Source organism: Garra rufa, chromosome 13 (assembly GCF_049309525.1).
Source record: "Garra rufa chromosome 13, GarRuf1.0, whole genome shotgun sequence".
Taxonomy (NCBI): domain Eukaryota; kingdom Metazoa; phylum Chordata; class Actinopteri; order Cypriniformes; family Cyprinidae; genus Garra; species Garra rufa.
This window is the reverse complement of record NC_133373.1, coordinates 14,436,961-14,460,217: the sequence shown is the minus strand read 5'-3', so window position 1 is coordinate 14,460,217 and position 23,257 is coordinate 14,436,961. Positions and strand designations below refer to the sequence as shown.

Genomic DNA, 23,257 nt, shown 5'->3' with positions numbered 1-23,257 from the left:
CTTTATCTCATGACTTCATATCTTATAATTTCAGCTTCATCTCATGACTTAGTATCTCATATTTTTGACTTTATCTCATGACTTTATATCTCATATTTTCAGCTTTATCTCATGAATTAGTATCTCATATTTTTGACTTTATCTCATGATTTAGTATCTCATAATTTCAACTGAATCTCATAACTTAGTATTTTATAATTTCAGCTTCATCGCATGATTTAGTATGTCATAATTTCATTTTATGACTTAGTATCTTATAATTTTGACTTTATCTTATGATTCATATTATTTCTATTTGATGGCATAATTTTGTCTTTTTACCTAATAATTATGACAGTATCTCATCATTTTAAGTTTTTTGGCATAGTTTTTACTTTAATCTTGTGATTTAGTATCTCACAATTTAACTTTTTTTTTACCCCATTTTTCTCTGTTATCGCGTTCCATACAGAATGTCAGCGGTGAGAATTTCTTATTTTTTTTTAAAAAAAAAAGCTTGCAGGTTACTTTGTTATCGTTACAGTTCTGCTTCATTTGGAACTATTGTCTTTGGTAAAGCATAAATAGAAAAAGTGACTACCGATATAATGTGTCTAAAATTTTAATTATTCAGTAATGAACATCTTTTGAACCCTCCAAGATTGTTTAGACGAATTACCTGTTTGGTTGTATTGATAGGTCTCTGTATATGGCAGAAAATGAACTTTAGCACCATTGGGAATGCTAGGTAAATCTCCATTGATCCTTATATTGAAATTCAGGTGGTTGAATGAATCTATTCCTTGAGTCTCTTGAATAATGGAAACACGCTGACCTCGTGGGCTAAAGACCAGCTCTGCCTCATGAGAAAACTCAGCACCTGGAGAAAACATGTTTTTCTTCATTAGACTTCAGCATGATCTGTGTGTAACAAAAAGTAGTGAATCTTCAGATAAGAAAGACAGTCACACCAGTTATGCTGAAGCCATTTAGATGGTTTTGGAGCTCAAGAGCAAACAGCCAGCCAAATGTGGAAACCAGTGGGCTCACAGCCATCAAAGCCCAACCTGTCTGAGCTGGGACAGGACTGATGGAGATATATACACGACCTTCTCCCACCACAGCAAAGCCATGGATGTCCACATTGATTAGCTTAACTGTAGTGTTTCCAACAGAAACAAGGCCACTCAGCTTTCCACTTAAAGGCTGAGAAATACCTGTCAAATGAGATTTATCTTTTGTGTTAGAAATAAATGCAGAAGGTATCACATAATAAGAAAATACTAAATAAAATAAAAAATCTCACCTAAGGGTAAACATTGTCTGCCATTGCCGTAGTAACCCGAACGGCAATGACAGCACGGACCCGTTTGGTAGTCAGTGCAGTAACCATCCTGAGAGCAGAATTTCAGATGCAAGCCACACATTTTGGTTAAATTTTTTGGAGTAGCTTGGAGCAGTTCTTGATTTGACTTTGAAGGTCGTTGAACAAGTGAAGCTGGAATGTCCATTTGGACCTCAGAAGTAGAGTTGTCTCCAGGCGTGTTTGATTCTACCGTAATGTAGAAATCTTCGTCTGTGGTGCTGCTCAAGCTACCAAAACCCATAGAATCAGACTTGGGGATGGAAGCAGGAACTACCTTCTGGAATGGAAATCGACTGGATCCGATGTGGAAAATCCACAGTCCATTTACCCCGGTGTTCCCTGTCCTGAAAGATGCGTATGTAACACAATTAGTGGACTGTTATTAATGAACGCCGTTATACTGTATGATTTAGAGATGTAGAAAGATACTTGCAAAAGAAGGTTTTTGCTGGGCTGATTAGAGCCAAACAGACTGTAGAAGAGCTCTTCTGTGGTGGATGTATCACCTCTATTAAAACCAACCTGAGGTTTGGCATGTCCATTTGACATTTTAGTATGATTGTGACTGATATTTAGCATCTGCTGCTCATCCTCAGGATACAGGAACAAGGCATATGTATCTGATTTATTGCCGGCCAACACAACCTGGAAGCTGGTTACCTGCATGTAGGTAAACACCTTAAAATTAATAATAGATTTACAAAACAAAATATTACTTAATTTGAAAGATTTATATTAGTAAAAAGTAAGATAAAGGAAGTTACACAATGTGTAAATGGGAGCTGGAGCTCTTCCTCTTCACATGCAACATTGTTCCATGTGGCGATGACTGTGTGGCTGGGCTTAAATGTAGAACTAGTAAAACCTTGCTGCACCATTTTAGAAGCCTGGTTTAATACATCCAATGATTCCTCCACACGGTAATACACAGATCCTTTCCCTTGTCCTGAACTAATGTCTGTCAGGAAAGGTGCGATGGCAGAGAAGCTAAGAGGAAACATGTTTCTTAAATACTGACTCTCGTCAGGAGGAGGCTGAAGGGATAAGAATCCATTTGTGGAAACCTGAGGAATTAAATTAAACTTTAAGCTTCAGACTTTATATGCTCAGAAAATCTGGTTGCACGTTTGATTTTTGTTTATTTATTTGTATAGGTACAATAAGAAAATCAGCACAAAACTAAAGCTGAAATAATGAAGACATATTTGACATAATCCAATTTAGCTTTTTAAAAATGTAATGAAAACAATGACTTACATAGAGAATGTTGAACTGGACGTTGTAGAACTGTAATGGCTTTTTTATCTTCAGGGCTTCAGACACTTCATCATCACCTCCCTGAAGAACTGAATCCCCTTCAGATAATCCAAAAGGGAAAAAGTTGTCCTTTTGAATCGCATTCATAAAGCAAACATTTGTGAAAAGCAAAGCAAATACCCAGCAGTTCTTCATTTCGAGAGGGAGCAGCTTCGATCTGAAGCACTTAAATATAATTGTCCCTGAAGAAGTTCATGAGATGTGACGATGTGGTCACTGGAAATGAAAGGATCCCTTAACCACAATCCACATAGTTACCAAAATGTCTGTGGGAGGGTTTTGGTAGGCGAGTACAAAGCATCCAATGCACATATGTTCATCAAATTTGAATAGAAAATCATTTGTGCAAACAAACAAGTGCTTCAACAAATCTGTATGTCAAGTCATTAGACATTTTTATAACATAAGTACCTTTGCAACTAACTTTTTAGACTATTAGTAGACTGTTAGGGTAGTGTTTGGGTTTGTAGGATAAGTTGACGTACTTGCAAAGTTGCTTATAGTAGGATGTCTGTTGGGTGACCATCAAAATAAAGTGTTTGATATTAAGCTAATACTGTAATAACTGCTAGTTGACATGTAGTTGCAAAGCTACTTATAGTTCGAATCTCTGAAGTGGACTATTACAATAAAGTGTTACCTTAAAAGGGATAGTTCAAGAAAGGAAGGAAAGTTGTTTCATCATTCACTCACCCTTATGTCATTCCAAACTAGGGCTGGCAAATATTTGGAAAGGTTTCTAAAATTGATTGGAATTTTTCAGTCTCTTTGCCACTCTATTCCAGACCTGCATGAACTTCTTTCTTTTGGCAGAATTCTCATTTTTGGTTGAAGTCTTTTAAGTACATTTCAAGAAATGTGGCTCACTTTCAGAATTCTTGGAATCCTTGGAATTCTCTTAAAATGTTGGTCAGACATTACAGACAAAGCCTAAATAGTGAGAATAGGTTATATAATTTTAATATATTTTGAACTTCACCGATCACCACACCATGCTGCTGTGACCTACATAAATTTATAGAGCTGGTAAGGGAACACTATAAAATTTCAAGCATTTTTCCAAACATAGAGTTTTGTTTTCATATTTTTGGTTTTGGAAATGGAACCTTATTTGATGAAATGTCTTTGAGCTACTGAAGTGTATTTATAATTTAATGCAATTTAATTTAACTTAATGCACTATATTGTATTAAATCGCACTGCAAACATGGACATTGCCAAAAGAGATTCATTGGGGCTCATTCCTGGTCTCATCTAGGGCAAAATTATGGATTTGTTTCTTACAAACTTGCAGCTATTTGCTTCACAACATGTCTGTTGATAGACTGCAGTTGTGTGGATTACTTGTAGATTATTGTGATGTTTTTATCAGCTGTTTAGACTCTGACGGCATCCATTCACTGCACCCATTCTCCAAATTTGTTGTAATTTAGAAATAAAGTAATCTGCATTTTTTACTTTATTTTTTACAGTCACACCAAGTCAATAAATAAGCTTTCTATTGATGTATGGTTTGTTAGGATAGGACAATATTTGACTGAGATACATCTATTTGAAATCAGAAATCTGAGGATGCAAAAAAATCAAAAAGACTGAGAAAATCACCTTTAAAGTTGTCCAAATTAGATTCTTAACAATGCATATTACAAATCAAAAATTACATTTTGATATGTTTACAGTAGGAATTTTACAAAAAATCTTCATGGAACATGAACTTTACTTAATTTCATAATGATTTTTGGCATAAAAGAAAAATCTAAAATTTTGACCCATGCAATGTATTTTTGGCTATTGCTACAAATATACCCCAGCGACTTAAGACTGGTTTTGTGGTCCAGGGTCACAATTTGTTCTTACTTTAACATGCTGTGCCAGTGAGACCTCACTCTGTGTTGGATTTCTCAGAATTTAAATAACTGCATTTTATATCCTCTCACCTATTAAAAAAACACCTCCGTGGTGCCATTAAAACATATTTTAAACCAGGATTACCAGCACAACACAGTACTGGCTTTAACAACATCATGAGTTTGGGGTTTGGGATGAGGCTATCTTGAGAACAGTTGGTTTGATGTGGTGATACTAATAGTTAAAACAATATAATTGCCACTCGAAATGTCATTGTAAATTTGATTGTATCATGTACAATGACAATTAAGCATCTTATCCCTGATATAGTGTTTGAAATAATCTTGTAAAGCTACTTCGAACAAGAGCTCTTATGCTCTCTCTATAGTCTTCAGATCTAGATCTGTGATATTGCATCCTAATAATTGTAAGTAAAAGCAAAGGGTTGGGCTCACGATGGTGACTGAATGATTAGCTGTGTGTAATTGATTTTGTAAGCTTTTCCATTAGCAATATTGTAACCCCAACACTTTCCATAATAGAAATAGCATTATTGGGAATCCAGCACTTTCCGTAATCCACCTTACTTTTCTCGTAAGAGTGGCCATTTGTAAATTTTATGGGTCTGACTTTTGGTCTGCATCCAGCTATTTTTAGCTGTACAAAACCTTGTTTTTCTGCTTGATTTTACAAATTGTTGTGACTTAATATGTTGTTTTAATGTGTTATCTGAATTATAGTGCAAACAGTTTTACTGTTTACTGCATGTACAGTAGTTATTCTTCTCCTTTGCTTATACCGGAAGTCTTACCTATAAGCTTATTTCCACGTTAAAGAAAAAGATGGATAGAAATAGAAGTTAAAGGATTAGTTCACCCCAAAATGAAAATTCTGTCATTAATTACTCACCAGTCATTCCAAACCAGTAAGACCATCCAGAACACAATTTAATTTATTTTTGATGGAAACCGAGAGGTCTCTGACCCTCCCATAGACAGCAAGGGTACTACCATGTTCAAGGCCCAGAAAACTACCAAGATGATCGACAAAGTAGTCCATGTGACATCAGTGGTTTATCTGTAATTTTACGCAGCTACGAGAATACTTTTTTTTGCGCAAAGAAAACAAAATAATGACTTATAACGTAAGTGTCTCTACTGCGTCACTTGTTCATACAGCGTGCGTCTTTCTCCGCATGTGTTCAATGTCATAAGCCGGATCTGGGTCAGCGTCGGCGCCACCACTCGCATCGGGATACTCTCGTGAACGCGCGTCAACAAGGGATGCAGTAGAGATGAAAATGTGGAATAAAGTCTTTTTTTTTCCTTTGCACAAAAAGGTATTCTTGTAGCTTTGTTACAGTTGAACCACGATGTCACATGGACTACTTTGTCGATCGCCTTGGTACTTTTCTGGGGCTTAAACGTGGTATTCTTGCTGTCTACAGTCAGAGATTTCATCAAAAATATCTTAAATTGTGTTCCGAGGATGAAAGAAGGTCTGGGTTTGGAACAACATGAGGGTGAGTAATTAACGACAGAATTTTTGGGTGAACTAGCCTGTAAGTTTAAAAGTTAGCAAAACCACAGAAATCTTTTACAGCTCCATTTAAATATTGTCATCATTTACACAATAAACAGTACAAAAAAATACAATGGAAGTCAAACACGTCAAGTCAAACACCATTGGTAACACTTTATTTTAAGAACCAATTCTTACTAATAACTAGTTGTTTATTAGTGCCCATATTACTAGCATATTTGCTGTTTATTAGTACTTATAAAGCAGATATTAACTCTTATTTTAGATTCATTATACTGTTATACCACATTTAGATCTCCCTCCATACCTAAACCTAACTACCTACCTAACTACTAACTATTAATAATGCATGCAGGTTTGAAACTGCATAAGAGTGACTAAAAGATGATCAAATTTTCAATCCTATACCTTTAAATGCACGTAGCTTTATAACAGTTTTGTTTTAATTTAAGTAAGAAAATAAGTCCCAGAGGTGCCTGATTTCACCTATAGACACTGATTGTTTCTGTAATTGCAAGTGTTACTGCTTATGAACTGTCAGTATATGTTGAGTGCATCACTGGCATCAGTGTTTCTACCAATGTTCTGGATTTTCTGCAGGAGGAATCTGCATGATCTTGACTGTGGAATGTAAGGTGCAAACAACAGGTTGCTGTCAAGGCTCTTGGCTGTCTGGGTGAGATGGTTGAGTTTGTCTATTGAAATGACAAGGTCTTGGCAAAGGGTTTGACTCAGCTGGGATGAACAGCTTCTCTGTTTTCAATAAGTTCAAATGATTCAGTCAGAAATGCTCACCAGACATGCAGTGAAACCTGCTTGTCAAAGGGTAGAAGTATCTTTTGCTTGGGCATGATAGTGAAAGCCATTAGACTTGATAACTTCGCTTGTGATTTGATGTGAATGGAGAATAAAAGTGGCCCTAGTACTGAACCCTGTGGAACTCCAGTTGATGTGAAGAGGATTATTTTCAAGATGATACTGTGATGATAAATGATCACTGCTTTCTAAATTAACACATGGGCATACTATATGACCACACTCTTTTTATTTATGATCTCAAATGGAAAGTTATGACTGGTTTCCATAACTAATAAAAGTATTTTATTATAATTTTAATGTTTATTAATTTTAATGTTTTACAAAATTTTTAGCAGGAGAGCTATTACAGCTAATACTTGTTCTAACATAGAAAACTTAAAAGTTGTCCTCTTCTTCACAGATATTGACCATTTATTGTTTTGTAATGCAAAATTATGCTTGGTCTAACAAATCCCTATTTCTTTTTTTCTAGAACCTTTTTTAATGCTCTATTAAATCAATGCCACAAGAACAAGATTTATTACATCTGCCAAATTAACACTGGCTGCCAAAAAAAGAAAGAAAAGGAAGAAAATTACATAAATTTCAATGCTTTCAGAGCATTTCATGTTTTCAGTGCTTTTAGTCTTTTCAGTGCTTTTTTGTTTTTTTGTTTGTTTTAAGAGATTTATGTATGTGATATTTTTCTCAATGTTTAGATTTTTTGCACCCTCAGATTTAAGATTTTCAAATAGTTGATTTCAAATTGTCAATTTAAAAAAAATGACCCTTATGACTGGTTTTGTGGTCCAGGGTCACATAACAACAACAACAACAACAAAACATGGTTACTATATTACCAAATATAGAAAACAAAAAAAAAATAATAATAATAATAATAATAATGTTGCTGCATGTGAAGACACAGAACAAAGAGCATTCCTTATAATCCTATTGCTACATTGTTGTTTTAAAACATCATTTTAAATGAAAATGTTTTCACAAGGAATAACCATGCTGATTCCTTCTGAAATATCATGCTCTTTGGAAATGCGTCAAGATGTGACGTGCGGATAAAGATGAGGAAGCAAATGCAGGATGAAGTGAATGACAGTTTATTGATATGAAATACAAACAGGGTGATGATGGTGCGATCTCTCAGCTGGGTGACACAGGGGTTAGATGGCTGGTGATGTTGGTGAGAGAGTCCGTTGGTGCTGTGGTGAATCCAGTGCAAACACGAAGACAGCGACAACATCCACGACAGAACAATCCAACACTCGAACCAGACAGAGCAAGACGAACCAACACGACGAGGGATCCGGGAAAACTATCAGACGAGGGAGAGAGAATGCTGTGAGTATAAATAGGCAGTGGTGATGAGGGACACCTGTGGCGGACTGATTGGCAGCTCAGCTGAGCGAGCGTGACAATCACATGACAAACGAACAAATCACAAGACCTGAGAAGACAGCGGATACATGAACCGTGACACAAGAACAATAGCACATTTTTTGCATAAAGATTTTTTAAATAATATATCCTTATTATGCCATATGAGATGCCAATTTCAGCGCTAACAGTGCTTGTCTATGAAAACCAGCCAATTTAACAGCAATTTTGTCAACAGAAAAATTATTCTGTTTATTCTGTACAATTCGTCTCTGCTAAAACTCGTCCGTGTCTTGAATATTCTCCACAGGGAGGCGTCATGATGCCATGGCGTTTGTAAACCAGGATTGTACACCTATTATAAAAACATATATAACTCGAAACTAGAACGTAATTTGCTAATAAATAGCATGTAATGGAATTTTATTTTAAGTACTATTCATACATTTAATTTAGAAAATAAAATGTTATAATGGTTTCAGCCTAATATATATTTAGGAATAGTTTACATTTAATAAAAAATTGATAATACAAAATTTATATTTAACGAGTAGCATTAAAAAAAAGTAACAAATAAAAATAGATACATCGAAATCATTTTTCAATCAATTCTATCGCATTTTAAATTGACTTAGATGCGGTGAGTGAGTCATTATTGACATCAGAGCACGCTCTGCTGAAACCCCACCTCACTCTTTGCTTACGGTTAAAGTTATGGGCTGTGCGTAAAAGTTCGGCTTCACTATAAGTATGGATCCTAATTCTTCTCTTCAATGATATTTGGTTTTCCTTAAACTCAAATTTACCCAAATCTGGATAATACGGGGAAAAGGGTTTCATGGCGCAAAGCCTGAAAAACGTCAGTTGCCACGAGCAGCTCACTGTCTCTGGTGGATCTCCTACAACATCTGCGATTATGTTTTCCGCCGGGGTCCTTGGAAACGTGGTCGCCTTAATTCTCTTGGAAATACGGCGGAGGAAACAACCCGCATCTTTGTTCCAAGTCCTGGTCACATCTTTGGTCTTCACAGATTTGCTGGGCACTTTCTCCGTCAGTCCTCTGGTTTTAACCGCGTACTTGAGGAATGAATCTTTGATTGGGATGAATGAAAACCGATTAGTTTGCGGGCACTTTGGATACGCCATGACTTTTTTCAGCATGGTCACTCTCGCCATTCTCCTCTCCATGGCAGTGGAGCGATGGCTCTCCATAGGACATCCTTACTGTTACGAGCAGCATATGAGCAAACGCTGCGGGTACATCACCATCGCTCTCATATACCTGGGTTGCGCTCTTTTCAGTGGCACACCTTTCCTCGGTTTTGGGAAGTATGTTCAGTATTGTCCTGGTACTTGGTGTTTCATTGACCTGCACCCGTCTGCGACCCAACACAAAGCGTTCAATATCATTTACGCGTCTTGTTTGCTCGTCATGATTGTGTGTACGGTTTTGTGCAACGTCTCCGTGATCTATCATCTTTTACTCATGTACCGAAGACTCAAGGCGCACCGGAGCTCTGTCCGACGGCAGCGAGGACACAAGAGGCATCGCTCCATCGCGAAGGAGGTTGAACATCTTGTGCTTCTCGGGTTCATGACAATAGCATTCGTCATCTGCTCTCTTCCTCTTGTGGTAAGCCACTTACAGACTTGTCAAACACATTTTCAAACGTACTTTCACATGAGTTGTCTGCTATAGCAATGTCCTGTTCCTGTATGTTTAAGTCTGTATTATAAGTCCTTTTCAGTTTAAGTTCATTTATTTATGCACAGTAATAAACATAAATGTGCCAACATTATCCGACAGGTTACATCTCCTAGACAGAATATTAAAAAGTCACCCTAAACAAGCAAACGAAGCATCATACAGTAATAATACAAAACGTGTTTTATGTTAATTGGCTGTACAGTATTTTGTTTTATTTTAATTAATTAGTTATCCCACAAAGACTAGCATCTTTTTATCCATTAATAGACACCTAGCTTTATTTATAAATGATTATCCATCAGTCATTATATTCTGAAATCTTTTTCTTTGCTATTAATCACTATTATAGTAGTGACATGTAGGCTAACTAATCCAGTAGGAAGTGACTAGTGATTTTTATTCATTTATTTTACACCCATAGGAATTGGTATGTATTTCTGTTTTCATATTACTGTTGAGTAGCCATTTTAACTACTACTAACTTTGAATAAGCCATTGATAATAGAAATTACTAGAGGAGCTGGGTAGATTACTGACAAATTGTAATCTGTTACTGATTCCAATCACATGACAAAAAGTGTAGTTAGTACACTGTAAAAAGTTTTCACCAGTTTCAACTTAAAAACTTAAGTTTAGCAGCTGCCTTAAAATTTTAGGTTAAATCAACGTAAGTCATTTCAACTCAAGGTAAATCAACTCATTTTATTTGATTTGATTTATTTTATCTGATTTAACTTAAAATTGTAAGGCAGCTGCTGAACTTTTTTTTAAGTTGAATCTGGTGAAAACTTTTTACAGTGTACATAATCCATTATGTTACACATTTTAGGTAATATAATTAGACTACGTTTAGATTACTTATGACTCGTTTATCAGATTGATTTAAATAGGATAATATTAAACCATGCTGACATAAAAATAAAGAGTTTAAACATATATTCCATTTGTTGTTATTAACAACATACAGTGCCCCGCAAAAGTATTCACACCCCTTCATTTTTTCACATTTTGCAGCATTATGTTAAACTGCTTTAAATTAGTTTTTCCCTACATCAATTTACACTCCATACACCATAATAATGACAAAGCAAAAACCTGTCACTAGAAAAGATGAGGTCAGGGTCCAAATGCAGGAAAGGTGTTATTTTAATGAAACAAATAAAAACAAAAGGCCAACACGGCACAACACGACATGACAAGACTCCAGAGCACAAACTGAAAGCAATGCAACCAGACAGAGTGTTGGGAGAGGGGAGACTATATAGTCCGTGGTAATGGGGAACAGCTGTGGGTGTAAAGAGTGACAGGTGTGTGCAACAAGACAGGTGTGATCAATTTAGAGGAGTGGGGTGCGGGAGGAAGGGAGACAGTGACCTCTGGTGGGGAAGGGAAAACAGCCCAGACTCCTGACAAATCCAGATTAGCAAATTTTACAAATGTATTAAAAATAAAACACTGAAATAAGTACATTGCATAAGTATTCATACCCTTAACTCAGTACATAGTTGAAGCACCTTTACAGCCTCAAGTCTTTTTGGGTATGATGTGACAAGCTTTGCACATCTGCATTTGGCAATTATCTGCCATTCTTTGCCTTACCTTTTTTACCTCTTAAGCTCTGTCAGCTTGGATGGGGGCTGGCAGACATTTTCTAGAGTCCTAGTTGTTCCAATCGTCTTCCATTATGGATAATGGAGGCTACATGCTTCTGTGAACCTTCAAAACAGCAGATTTTTTTCTGAACTCTTTCCTAGATCATTGCCTTAACGCAAGTCTGTCACTGAGCTCTACAGGCAGTTATCTTGACATTAGTTTTTGCTCTGATATGCATTTTCAGCTGTTGGACCTTTTCTGAAAGGTGTGTGCCTTTCTAAGTCATACTCATTCAAATTAATTTGCCACAGTTTAACTCCACTCGAAGTGTAGTAACATCTAGAAGCAATATGAATGCTCCTGAGCTAAATTTCGAGTGTCCCAGAAAAGGGTATGAATACTTATGCAACAGGATCTTTTCAGTTTTTTATTTCTAATAAATTTGCAAAGTTGTTACAAACCTGTTTTGTGCTTTGTTATTTCGGTGTATGAGATGTAGATTGATGTTGGGAAAAAAAGTAATTTAAAGCAGTTTAACGTAATGCTGCAACAAAACAAAGTGTGAAAAAAATGAATACTTTTGCAAGGCACTGCAGAAGTGCATTAAACATTATATTACATAAAAGTTTCCCAAATTGGTGTTTGTGGTTTAATGAAAAGCTAACAGTTAATTAAATCTTACAGTGAACCGTGAACATGGAAAAGTGATACTTAATTATTAAAATATTTATTATTAAATCTCAGAGATATTCAGTGAAATATATTAAGTACAAAAAAGTTTGATTACAAAAAAGCGAATTTGTGAATTTCGATGTGTGTTAAATAACATACAGAGTGATAACTCAAATAAAAAAAACAATGTGTTCATCAGTAGTTGATGCAATGTTGAAACACTTCTTAAACCTGAAAATGCTGTGTTGCCACCTGACTAGAGACTGATTTTTATATGAATGTCCACGAAACTAGAAAAGAAAATATGCAAGATTAAAAAACAGAATTAGGAAAATTTAATTATGAACAATTTATTGCTATGGTTTAAATAATATGTAATCATGCAATCCATAACAAGTATCTGTAGTCTGATTTTGAGTATTTTAAAATGTAATTTAATATAATTACATGTACCCAAATTTTGGAATGGCTCTGATTACTAGTCACATCACATGTAAAAAGTGAAAAATAAAAAAGCCCATTCAATGGCAGACATGCATGTTAGTAATAAAATAGCTGGTTACTACTGAATTAGTGGCTAGTAGCAAATGAAAAAGTTGTAGAAATTTGATTGAAAAAGGTACTTGTAACTGACTTAAAAGTAGGTACTAGTAATGTGAAATTTGATACTAGTTAGTGTAGATTAATAAATATTTAAAAGGTTTGTCATATACACTGGACCTAAAAGTATTTTTACACTGAAGGCACACTTAAAAATGTTTAAAAACGTCATTGCATTAGACTAAATATTGAACCAAGCCATTTATTATCAAGACAAGCATGAAAAGTAGATTGTTAGAAATACATTTTGAACACTGTTTCTAGCAGCTTCACAGATCGTTAACATTGTAACATGAACATTGTAAATTGAAAGTGGGAGGATGTTTTTAATGTTTATATTTTGATTTATTGTTTCTGCACAACGTACAGTTCCACATGTGCTCTTGTCTCCACAGATTCAAGTGTACATCAACACTTACTTCGACCAAGTTCGTAACAAAAATTATGTCATACCCCTACTTTTAGTATCGGCCAACCCTATCATAGACCCCTGGGTCTTTATCATCCTCAGTCCCCCAGTGCCTCGTCTGCTCTGGGACAAGTTGTGCAAGACCACTAAGTTCAAATCCAACCAGGAGAAGGTCCGCTGCATCCATCCAGTCCTGAATCAGTCCAACCCACCTGTAGATTCAGAAGGAGGTGGTGTGATGAAAGTTTACACAGAAATTCCTGGAACAGCTAGCTCCTGATCTCTAAAACCTCTCTTTGTTCGTGGGAAACATTGTGGAGTAGTTGCTCACTCATGAATTGGAAACAACGAAGACTGAAGATCCTGGTGGATAACTGGAGAGATGGATCTAAGACCTGAGAATACAAAAGTTGGATGGTTTTGCACCTATAACATCATGGAGAATAAAGGAGTATGCTTTTTTAGTAATGTACACTTATTTATTGCCTTTATTTATGGAGAGTTAAACTTTTTTTGTACACCGGAAGGAAAACAAGTGTTTATTTATCAGTAGGAAACTTAATGGATAATATAAATAAACATTTACAGGCTGAAATGAAGAGCCGTACTTCCTGTTTCAACTGTGTGAGGAATGGGCTTGTCTTTTTTGTGTGACTGCATGCTTTATCAGTTTTGTTTTCCACGTTCCGTTGCAATTATATGCAGGACTGAATCATGTTACAGCAAGTCAGTTCATTGTGAAAGAGCCAAACAGCTTGACTAAACAGCACAACAGTCCCATGCCTGAAGACAGTCATTTGGAGAGAAGGTGAAACAGGCTAATTTGAGGAAATAAAAGTTTGTCCATCAATGGATTGTTTTGTATCAATCATGTCTTAACATGTTCTCAGTGATAAAATCACCATATTTTGGATATTACACATACAATAAACACAATACATTTTGTTTTCTTGGTGTTGCTATAGATGAACATAACATTTATGCATTTAGCAGATGCTTTTTTCAAGTGACTTACAAAAAAAGGCATGACAGCAATTTGTCAAAGAGCCAACAACATCTGAACATACAATGCTTTATTAGACTTCAGATTTATATAAATTTCTGTTATGATCTGAGGACAAGCTGTTTTTTAGATAGTTAATAATAGTGTGTCATATCATCAGTTTGATTTAGAGAAAATCAAAGGCTGAAAAATTAAAATTCTGTCCAGTTGAGCTAAAATATGATATGCTATTTTATAAAAATACATCGGCCATACAATAGAAATACACGTCAATGGCTCCAATGTTGTTTGGTTCCTCGACATTCTTCAAATATCTTCTTTTGTGTTCTCCACTAGAAAGACCGGTTAGGAACAAAAATGATGACAGATTTCTCATTTTTAGATGGACTATCCCTTTAAAAAGCATTTTTGCGATTATTTCTGTTACATTTTAAAGAGCAAATGTTTAAAGTCTGTATAAAGCAATATTAAAGCCAGTGGCTATTTGCACTAAGTGTAAATAGTGTATTTTCTTAGCGATAGATGCTGTTTACACTGTGCAAACAGCAATGCATTCAATTCATACTAGGTGCAGATAGCTAGAGATTCTATTTACACTATGTTAAAATAGCAGGATTTGCTGCTTTTTATACAACTCATTGCAAATAGTTGTAATTTGCACCTATTGTAGGACTTGATTAAACAGTGTGCAATAACCTGAGAGTAAATTATAATATAAGCCCTTCCTACACCTACCCTACCCAATACTTTATTTTTAACTTTTCAATTATTTTCTTAATTTTTATTGAAAATAAATGCATTTCCGATTTTTTTCCGAAATTTAAAAAGAGGTAGTGTTAATAGCCTCTGCCTTAGACCGTCCGAATATTAAATGTGTCACACCACAGAAAAATGTGTTAATAACCACTCACAAATTTGAATATTAAAAAACACGCCCACTCGTGGGAAAGCTAGCGTCTCTCTTAAAGGAGAAGTTCACTTTCAGAACAATAATTTAAAGATAATTTACACACCCCCTTGTCATCCAAGATGTTCACGTCTTTCTTTCTTATGTCATAAAGAAATTATGTTTGTTTGAGCAAAGCATGTCAGGATTTTTCTCCATATAGTGGAATTCAATGGTGCCTGCAAGTTTGAGCTTCCGAAATGCAGTTTAAATGCAGCTTCAAAGGTAGGAAGAGAAAGAAGGGTCTTATCTAGTGAAACAATCTGATATTTTCAATTTCAATTTGTTTACTTTTTAACCTCAAATGCTCATCTTGTCTAGCTCTTCGTGTGCTCTGGTATTCCGGATCAAGACAGTTAGGGTAGGTCAGAAATTCCCATATAACCCCCCCCCCCCCACACACACACACACCTTCAAAATCATCCTACACTCTTAAACAAAAAGGTGCTTCACGATGCCATAGAAGAGCCAGTTTTGTCTAAATGGTTCCAAAAAGAACCTTTAACATCTAAAGAACCTTTCTGTTTCACAAAAGGTTCTTTGTGGCGAAAGAAGGTTCTTCAGATTATAAAAAGGTATGAAAGAGATGGTTTTGACTGAATGGTTCTTTGTGGAACCAAAAATGGTTCTTCTATGGCATCGCTTGAAGAACCTTTTAAAGCACCTTTATTTTTAAGAGTGCACATCGCTGCAGAAGTACCGACCCAGTGTTTACAAAGTGTATGTGAAAAAAGTAAATCAAATGCCCTTTACAAAAAAAGTAGTTTTTCGACCTACCCTAACTTGAACCAGAATACACAGAGTACACACAGAGACAAGGCGAGCATTTGAGGTTAAAAGGTATATTAATTGTTATTTATTTTAGAAAATAACTTTTGCTAGATAAGACCCTTCTTCCATATAGCTGGGGTTGTTTAGAGCCCTTTGAAGCTGCATTTTGGAAGTTCAAACTCGTGGGCACCATAGAAGTCCCCTATATGGAGAGAAATCCTGAAATGTTTTCCATAAAAAACACAATTTCTTTACGACTTAAGAAATAAAGACATGAACATCTTGGATGACAAGGGAGTGAGTAAATTATCTAAATTCTTGTTCTGGAATGAACTTCTCTTTTAACTGTCAAATACCTCTACAACCTGAATGGAGTTGTTTTGTGTATTATCGCAATCAGATAATATGCGTTTATGTGACAAAGGAATAGCTAGCTAGAAAACTGTAGGCTGTACTAACTTACGGTAATGACAGTAACTCGTGATTGAGCGGGTGAACCACTGATGCCAAAGTACTCTATAGATATTAGGTGTGTTTGATTTGAAGCAGCGCTGCGCAGGCCAATCAGTGTATAACATCAAAGTACTCTGAATTGCCTTTACACAGACTTTTAATCCATAGAAGTTATGGGCATCTTTCATCCCACACTCTTAAAAGTAAAGGTTCCAGAATAGGAGGTTTGCTATAAAATAACAATTTTTTGTTCTCTAAAGAACAGTTCTTAAAATCTGAAGAACCTTTTCCCACTATAATGAACCCTGAAAGATTCCCAGAAAGTTTGGAAGCTCTTGATGGAACTATCAATGGTAATAAATAATCTTTATTTTTAAGAATGCATGACTCAAGAACAATTGAATAAACATAGCTGTAAAAAGTTATGTTTATCAGCAGGATCACTGGACAGGTTCATTCTGCCTCTTAAGCAACAGTTTCTATACACTCTTTATGAGCCCTTATCTGATGATGATCTTACTGCTGTGACTCAGAGTCGAGTTAAGACAATTATTATATTATGTGTCACAGTATAACTTAACAAAATGTCAGTTTAAGACATAATGGCTATGATTGATTTTTCCATAAATTCACTTGCTCTAGTGGTTTTGGAGAACTTGCAGAACTTGGTATTCAGCTCAAGAACTATGACAGAAATGTTCTTTGGAAAGGCACTTTCTAGTTTATGATAATTCCATTACAGTGACAGACTTAACAACAACCGTTTTATTGAATAACGACCTGGGAAAAGCAGAGGTTGCTTCAGCGGTTACACAATTTCCCACAATACACTTCAGCTTGTGTGTAAAACACACATGTTTTTAGTTGCAGGTAATTTCCTGATCTACATCTGTTCTTTTCTTTAACAGTCTACATGTTGTTTTTGTTTAATTTTTAATGGCACAGCAAATAGGGACTCTCAGACTAATGAAAAAGTAATGGGTGTCCTGTTGTTCACCTTTGTGGGCAGAATCTCTGACAGGGTCCATGTGTTCATTTACTGCGCTCCTTCAATTAGACATTTGGAGAAGGCAAGAGAGGTATCCTTGTAAGGCAAGACAGCAGGGAAACATTAATCTAACAATGTGGCCATATATTACAATCCATTGTACGGTCGCTGTAATGTAGTCTGCATGTCTGAAAGATGTTATTTCTTTGATAAAGTCAAAGTGTTCCAGAAACCAGTGTTGCTTATCCAACTTTTGCCACAATTTGTCACAGATGGATTATGGGCACCTGATCTAAAGAGACTAACTGCTGTGTGTATTTTCTTTTGTTGAATTAGTCCTGTTAATAGCTGTTTTATACCTCCTTCACTGCAGGCTAAAGGATCCGCTTTGATTCTGAGAACCATTCCAAGACTGGAACTTTTTCAAAAGTTAATGTGTCACATTCTGAGCGAAATGTAAACATCTTTATTGAATAATGTTTTTTTTTTTCCCGGTATTTTGTGGGTTATTCTTTTGTGCAACCATCATCAAGTTACAAAGGAGAAAATCTTGGTGCTGTGGCACAGCTGAGCTGTGATGCTGATTTGGGAATGAAGGTTTGAGTCTGGCTTGAGTCATTTAACTTTTTAATAATACAAATTGCAAATGCAAAATACAAATGCTGCCTTTTCAAGTAACCATCTTTGGTGAAATATTCCCAAACCTTTAGAAAATATTCCCACACTGTTAATACAGAAACCCATATGTTATATATATATTTATTTATTTATTTATTTATTTTTTATTCTTACTGAAAAACAAATTAAAGACAAATTTACAAGAGCAGGTCATATGTTTTTTGTTGTTGTTGTTTGTTGTTGTTTGTTTGTTTTTTTAAGTGTCCTAACATGATGTTGGAGCCCCCTACAAAAGGTTTAAATGCATCTAAGGTCAAAAAATGTATTTTTCTCATAATAGACATTTATACATAGAGTCGTTTGTAAATTATTTCAAGATGGTTAGTTTAAAACAGCTTTGAGCGTAATATCTGTACCCCAGAGACAGATCATCAGGAAAGTACTCCTACCCTAAACGGCCGCCGTCACAAGGCCACTGGAACCAGACGAGTCCTCTCCAATTTGACTTTGTTGCAATATGGAACTCTTGCATTGTTATTGACATTTTATTTTATTATTTTAATACTGTAAGGTTGCTTTGACACATCTTGTATTGTAAAAAGCGCTGTATAAATAATCTTGACTTGACTTGACTACTCTGCTCTGATTGGTCTGCTGGCCAACTCTGTTTGTGAGCAAGTTAGCGAGCACTACTATCTGTGTTGCCAAGTCTGCAGTTGTTTTTGATGTCACGGTTAAAGTGGCCCCAATAATGTTATATTTAGCCCCTTGTAATGCAAACTTACCAGGGGAACCCTGAAAACCGTGTATTTTACACCCTGGAACGCAATTTTTAATGAGGGACTCCCTCGAAACGCATTTGGGCTAGTTTTAAGTAGCATTTGGGTGGAGGATTTAGTTGTGAAAACCTAGCAACTCTGAGCACCTTTACGTAAAACAATAATATAATGCTCCAATTCATTCTTAAAATAATGACATTATGTAAGCGACCCGTGCCCACAGCTAAAGTTTAGCTACTGTAAACACTTCACAAAACAATAATGGTGGATACGTTAGCTGAGTGCTAACGTGGCTAACTGAAACAACACAGTTTGTAAACCAAAAAAAATATCTAAATTACATTTTTTATTAACAAATTATTTAGAACAATGACAGTCTACATTAATTGACACTTTCTTAGGAAATAGTGGGTTCACAGCAAATTATCACAACTATTTTAGTAATATTGTGGTTTACCTGGAGACCTACAACTGCACTATATACATCACATATTAGCACAATTGATATTTTGAGCACTCACTTGAAAATGAACACATAATGTATTAATCGTACTTACAGGTTGTGGTTTGGAAACGCTTGTTAGTCCAAATAAAGAAGATATTTTTAAGATAAAAGCCAAGATTAGAGAAGCAGTCCTTGGAAAAAATGTTGAGCACACAACAAAAGGTTTGAATTGCTTTGCTTTGGTATTGTGGGAAATTTTAATTTTAACCACTGATTCTTCACATCCATTATCTTTCAGCAATGAAAACAAAACAAACTTAATTTCACAGCGCAGAACACAGCGTTTTCTCAACATGATGTAAACATACTAACTAGCAAAAGTGGTTGTGGGCAGGTCAGACTGTTCGTATTTCGCAGGCAGGTGGGATTATGCTAATAGATTGGTACCAGGCAGAAGATTCGAAAATATCACGACTTAAAAAATGCCCCTGCATAATTAAACAATGTATTACAATGTAAAGTGGAATGTGAAAATGTGTCAGTTCACAGAATTACATTTAGATTTCGCTCACTCAGCACCTGATTGCTTTTATTACTGTTTTTGTGCAGCCTTACAACCAATCAAAGACATTTCTGTTGAATTTAGGAACGCACTGGCCAATCAGTGCTTAGATTGGTGAGCGCTGATATGTGCCAGTCAGAGGCCTGTAGATTAGATCATTACAATGTCCAGAGCAATAATCTACAATAATGATTTTGGTCATAATATCGCAGCCCTATGACTATTACATATATAATTTAGATACAACTTTAAACAGTCTATTGTCATTGAGAACATTTTAAAACATAGATTAAAGTAATTGGATAAATGTACGTATTTGACATTGAAGACAACATACTGGTTATAATAATAATAATAATAATAAGAAGAAGAAGATAACAAGTTACAAATGCCTCAGGTGGCAACAATTGCCCCTTAGTGGAAAAGTTCATTTTTGACTCAGATCATGTTAGAAAGGCAATATTTCTAATATTTAATCGTACATAAATGCAGCCACAAAATCATTATTATGAGTGGAAAACTGGAATGGAACAGTCATTCTAAAAGCCTTAATTTGCAGCTAAACCATGCGAGCACTCTTATAACTTGGTGAACTAATGGTGAATATTTGTCTATTAATAGCAGCGTTTTTTGTTTTCTTTCCAGTTTGACCCTGTCTGTCTCTCTGTGTGGCTCCAAACATCATTAACATCCTCTAGTGCAGTGCAATCCCACTAAGATTGGGCTAATGTTCTGAAGAGCATCTCCAAGTGTGTTTTGACATTAGAGTATCAGTCACATGAGGAAGCATTGCCTGTAGCGTTTGGGCTTACATCAACACCTCAAACTGCAAAAACAATACTGAAAGATTGCATAACAGAAGTCAGATGCTTCAAAGACTATCCTTAAATGACTTAACAATAGCAGGAGTTTCTTCTTGAGAAACATTTCAAAGAACCCAGTTTATTTACTGGAAACATTGCGAAACCTCGCTACCTGTTGAAGCAGTCTTCACAATGTGCTGATACACATCCTCACAGTTGTTGAGAATAATTTTAAATAGCAGGGGCTGCATTACTGGAAAAAATGTCATTTACTTTGGAAGTAGTCAAGTACTAAGATAAGACGTTTTCTGTAATGTGGTCCCAAATGGAATCCGTGCTCCCAGAAGCTCTGAGAAATTAAACATGCGTAATTTTAAACCGCCCTAAGCATGTTTAGGAAATGTTTTGGCTTTTATTATACTCTTAAGTAAACCAAACAACAGCTTTAACAGATGTTGGCATTTTGCCATTAAATTCAAAATAACAGATTGACAGATAAACTAATTTAAAATGTTACATTTAAATTCTTTGACCAAATCATGGATGAGGTTTAGTTGTGCATAAGGATAATAGATTTAATATCTATTGTCTATTCAATATCTATTATCATTACTATCACTTAGAAATATTCATATAGTAGAAATATTAAATTGTTGCATTATTAAAACAAAAATGTCCATGCAGTTTTTAAAAGAAAAGTCACATCAGTGTTCTGTACCTTAAAAGGTAAACAAATTTTACCAAATGCTCTGTAATGTACCTAATCATATTCTTAGGAATGCATATTAATCAAACAATATTTATAAAGCATCAAGTAGAAAGAAAAGTCTAAAATTAGTATGGCTATCTAGATTGAAATACATGTATTTTCATATCTCTGTTTTCCGGGAAAATATCAAGAGTTCATAAGATTGTGAAAATGTGTATCTTGGAAATAATCCTGAAATATTTTTGTTCATGTTGAAATCTCTGTAGTCCATTAAAACCTCAAAATCATGAATGATTTCCCCAAAGGCCATGGATAAATGATTTTTATCCTATTTATTTTGGCGTTCTAGTAGTTTTAATGCCTGAAAACAACAACAGTTTTAGTTTAAGTTTTAGCAACTTAGTTTACTTTTTACATTTTTTCTCACAATGTATGAAATAATGAAAACGTATTAGCCACCATCAAATGTGGAATACTTGCACTATACAAGTTTAGTTTACTTTCAATTTTATATTTTTAACTAGTATGGAAGGCACAAGTTTAATATTATCAAGTATGCATGTACAGTATATTAGGCTACAGTGCTCTCCACTAATATTGGCACCCTTGGTAAATATGAGCAAAGGTGGCTGTAAAAAATATGTCTCCATTGTTTATCCTTTTGATTTTTCATTAAAAAATGTCACAAAATTCTAACCTCTCATTGACATAAAACAATGGAAAGTAGGGTAAAAATCTCATTATGAAAAATTCTTTTTTTTTCTAGGAAAATTATTGAATTATTATTATTATGTTTATTATTATTGGAAAATTATTATTATGTACTTTTCCCAAGATAACAGAGTTTTCTCCTATAATGCCTGATGGGTTTGGAAAACACCTGGCAAGAGATCAAAGACCATTCCTTATACTTCCTTATACTTCAGAGATACTCTACTCATAACAATTTCTAGGGGTGCCAATAATTGTGGCCAACATGCCACGAGTTTCCCCAATGAGTTTCCCCCACTTTCAATTGTTTTACTTTAATGAAAGGTTAGAATGTTGTGAATTTTTTTAATGAAAGATCAAAAAGATAAATGATGCAGATTTATTTTCACAGCTACCTTTCCTCATATTTACCAAGGGTGCCAATATTAGTGGAGGGCACTGTATAGTAGGCTATACTATGTTAAACAAATAATTATGTATGATGTAATCATATACAGTACTGCGTAAAACTCTACCTGTTCCAGAAATGTTGTAACAAACATGTACAGTCGTGGCAAAAAGTTTTGAGAATTACATAAATATTGGAAATTGGAAAAGTTGCTGCTTAAGTTTAGCAATTTACATATACTCCAGAATGTTATGAAGAGTGATCAGATGAATTGCATAGTCCTTCTTTGCCATGAAAATTAACTAAATCCCGAAAAAAAAACTTTCCACTGCATTTCATTTCATCACTCAGGTGAGAACGTTGACGAGCACAAGGCTGGAGATCATTATGTCAGGCTGATTGGGTTAGAATGGCAGACTTGACATGTTAAAAGGAGGGTGATGCTTGAAGTCATTGTTCTTCCATTGATTACATGGTGACCTGCAAAGAAACGCGTGCAGCCATCATTGCGTTGCATAAAAATGGCTTCACAGGCAAGGATATTGTGGCTACTAAGATTGCACCTAAATCAACAATTTGTAGGATCATCAAGAACTTCAAGGAAAGAGGTTCAATTCTTGTTAAGAAGGCTTCAGGGCGTCCAAGAAAGTCCAGCAAGCACCGGGATCGTCTTCTAAAGAGGATTCAGCTGCGGGATCGGAGTGCCACCAGTGCAGAGCTTGCTCAGGAATGGCAGCAGGCAGGTTTGAGCGCATCTTCACACACAGTGAGGCGAAGACTTTTAGAAGATGGCCTGGTGTCAAGAAGGCCAGCAAAGAAGCCACTTCTCTCCAAAAAAAAAAAAACATCAGGGACAG

At 35.4% G+C, this 23,257-nt stretch overlaps 1 protein-coding gene across 1 annotated transcript; it reads left to right on the top strand.

Annotated features, from left to right (window-relative positions):
- Positions 1-8,971: 8,971 nt before the first annotated feature.
- On the top strand, positions 8,972-14,169 carry ptger2b (prostaglandin E receptor 2b (subtype EP2)). The gene is made up of 2 exons (XM_073816991.1): positions 8,972-9,875; positions 13,211-14,169. The coding sequence occupies exons 1-2, from the start codon at positions 9,081-9,083 to the stop codon at positions 13,502-13,504; spliced, it is 1,089 nt and encodes a 362-aa protein (XP_073673092.1). The 5' UTR covers positions 8,972-9,080; the 3' UTR covers positions 13,505-14,169.
- Positions 14,170-23,257: the final 9,088 nt, after the last annotated feature.

What these genes read in the sequence shown, in the direction of transcription:
- ptger2b (XM_073816991.1), top strand. Translation starts at nt 9,081, where the DNA reads ATGGCGCAAAGCCTGAAAAACGTCAGTTGCCACGAGCAGCTCACTGTC. An exon ending in TCTGCTCTCTTCCTCTTGTG is followed by an intron (nt 9,876 to 13,210) that starts GTAAGCCACTTA and finishes TTGTCTCCACAG; the next exon opens with ATTCAAGTGTACATCAACAC.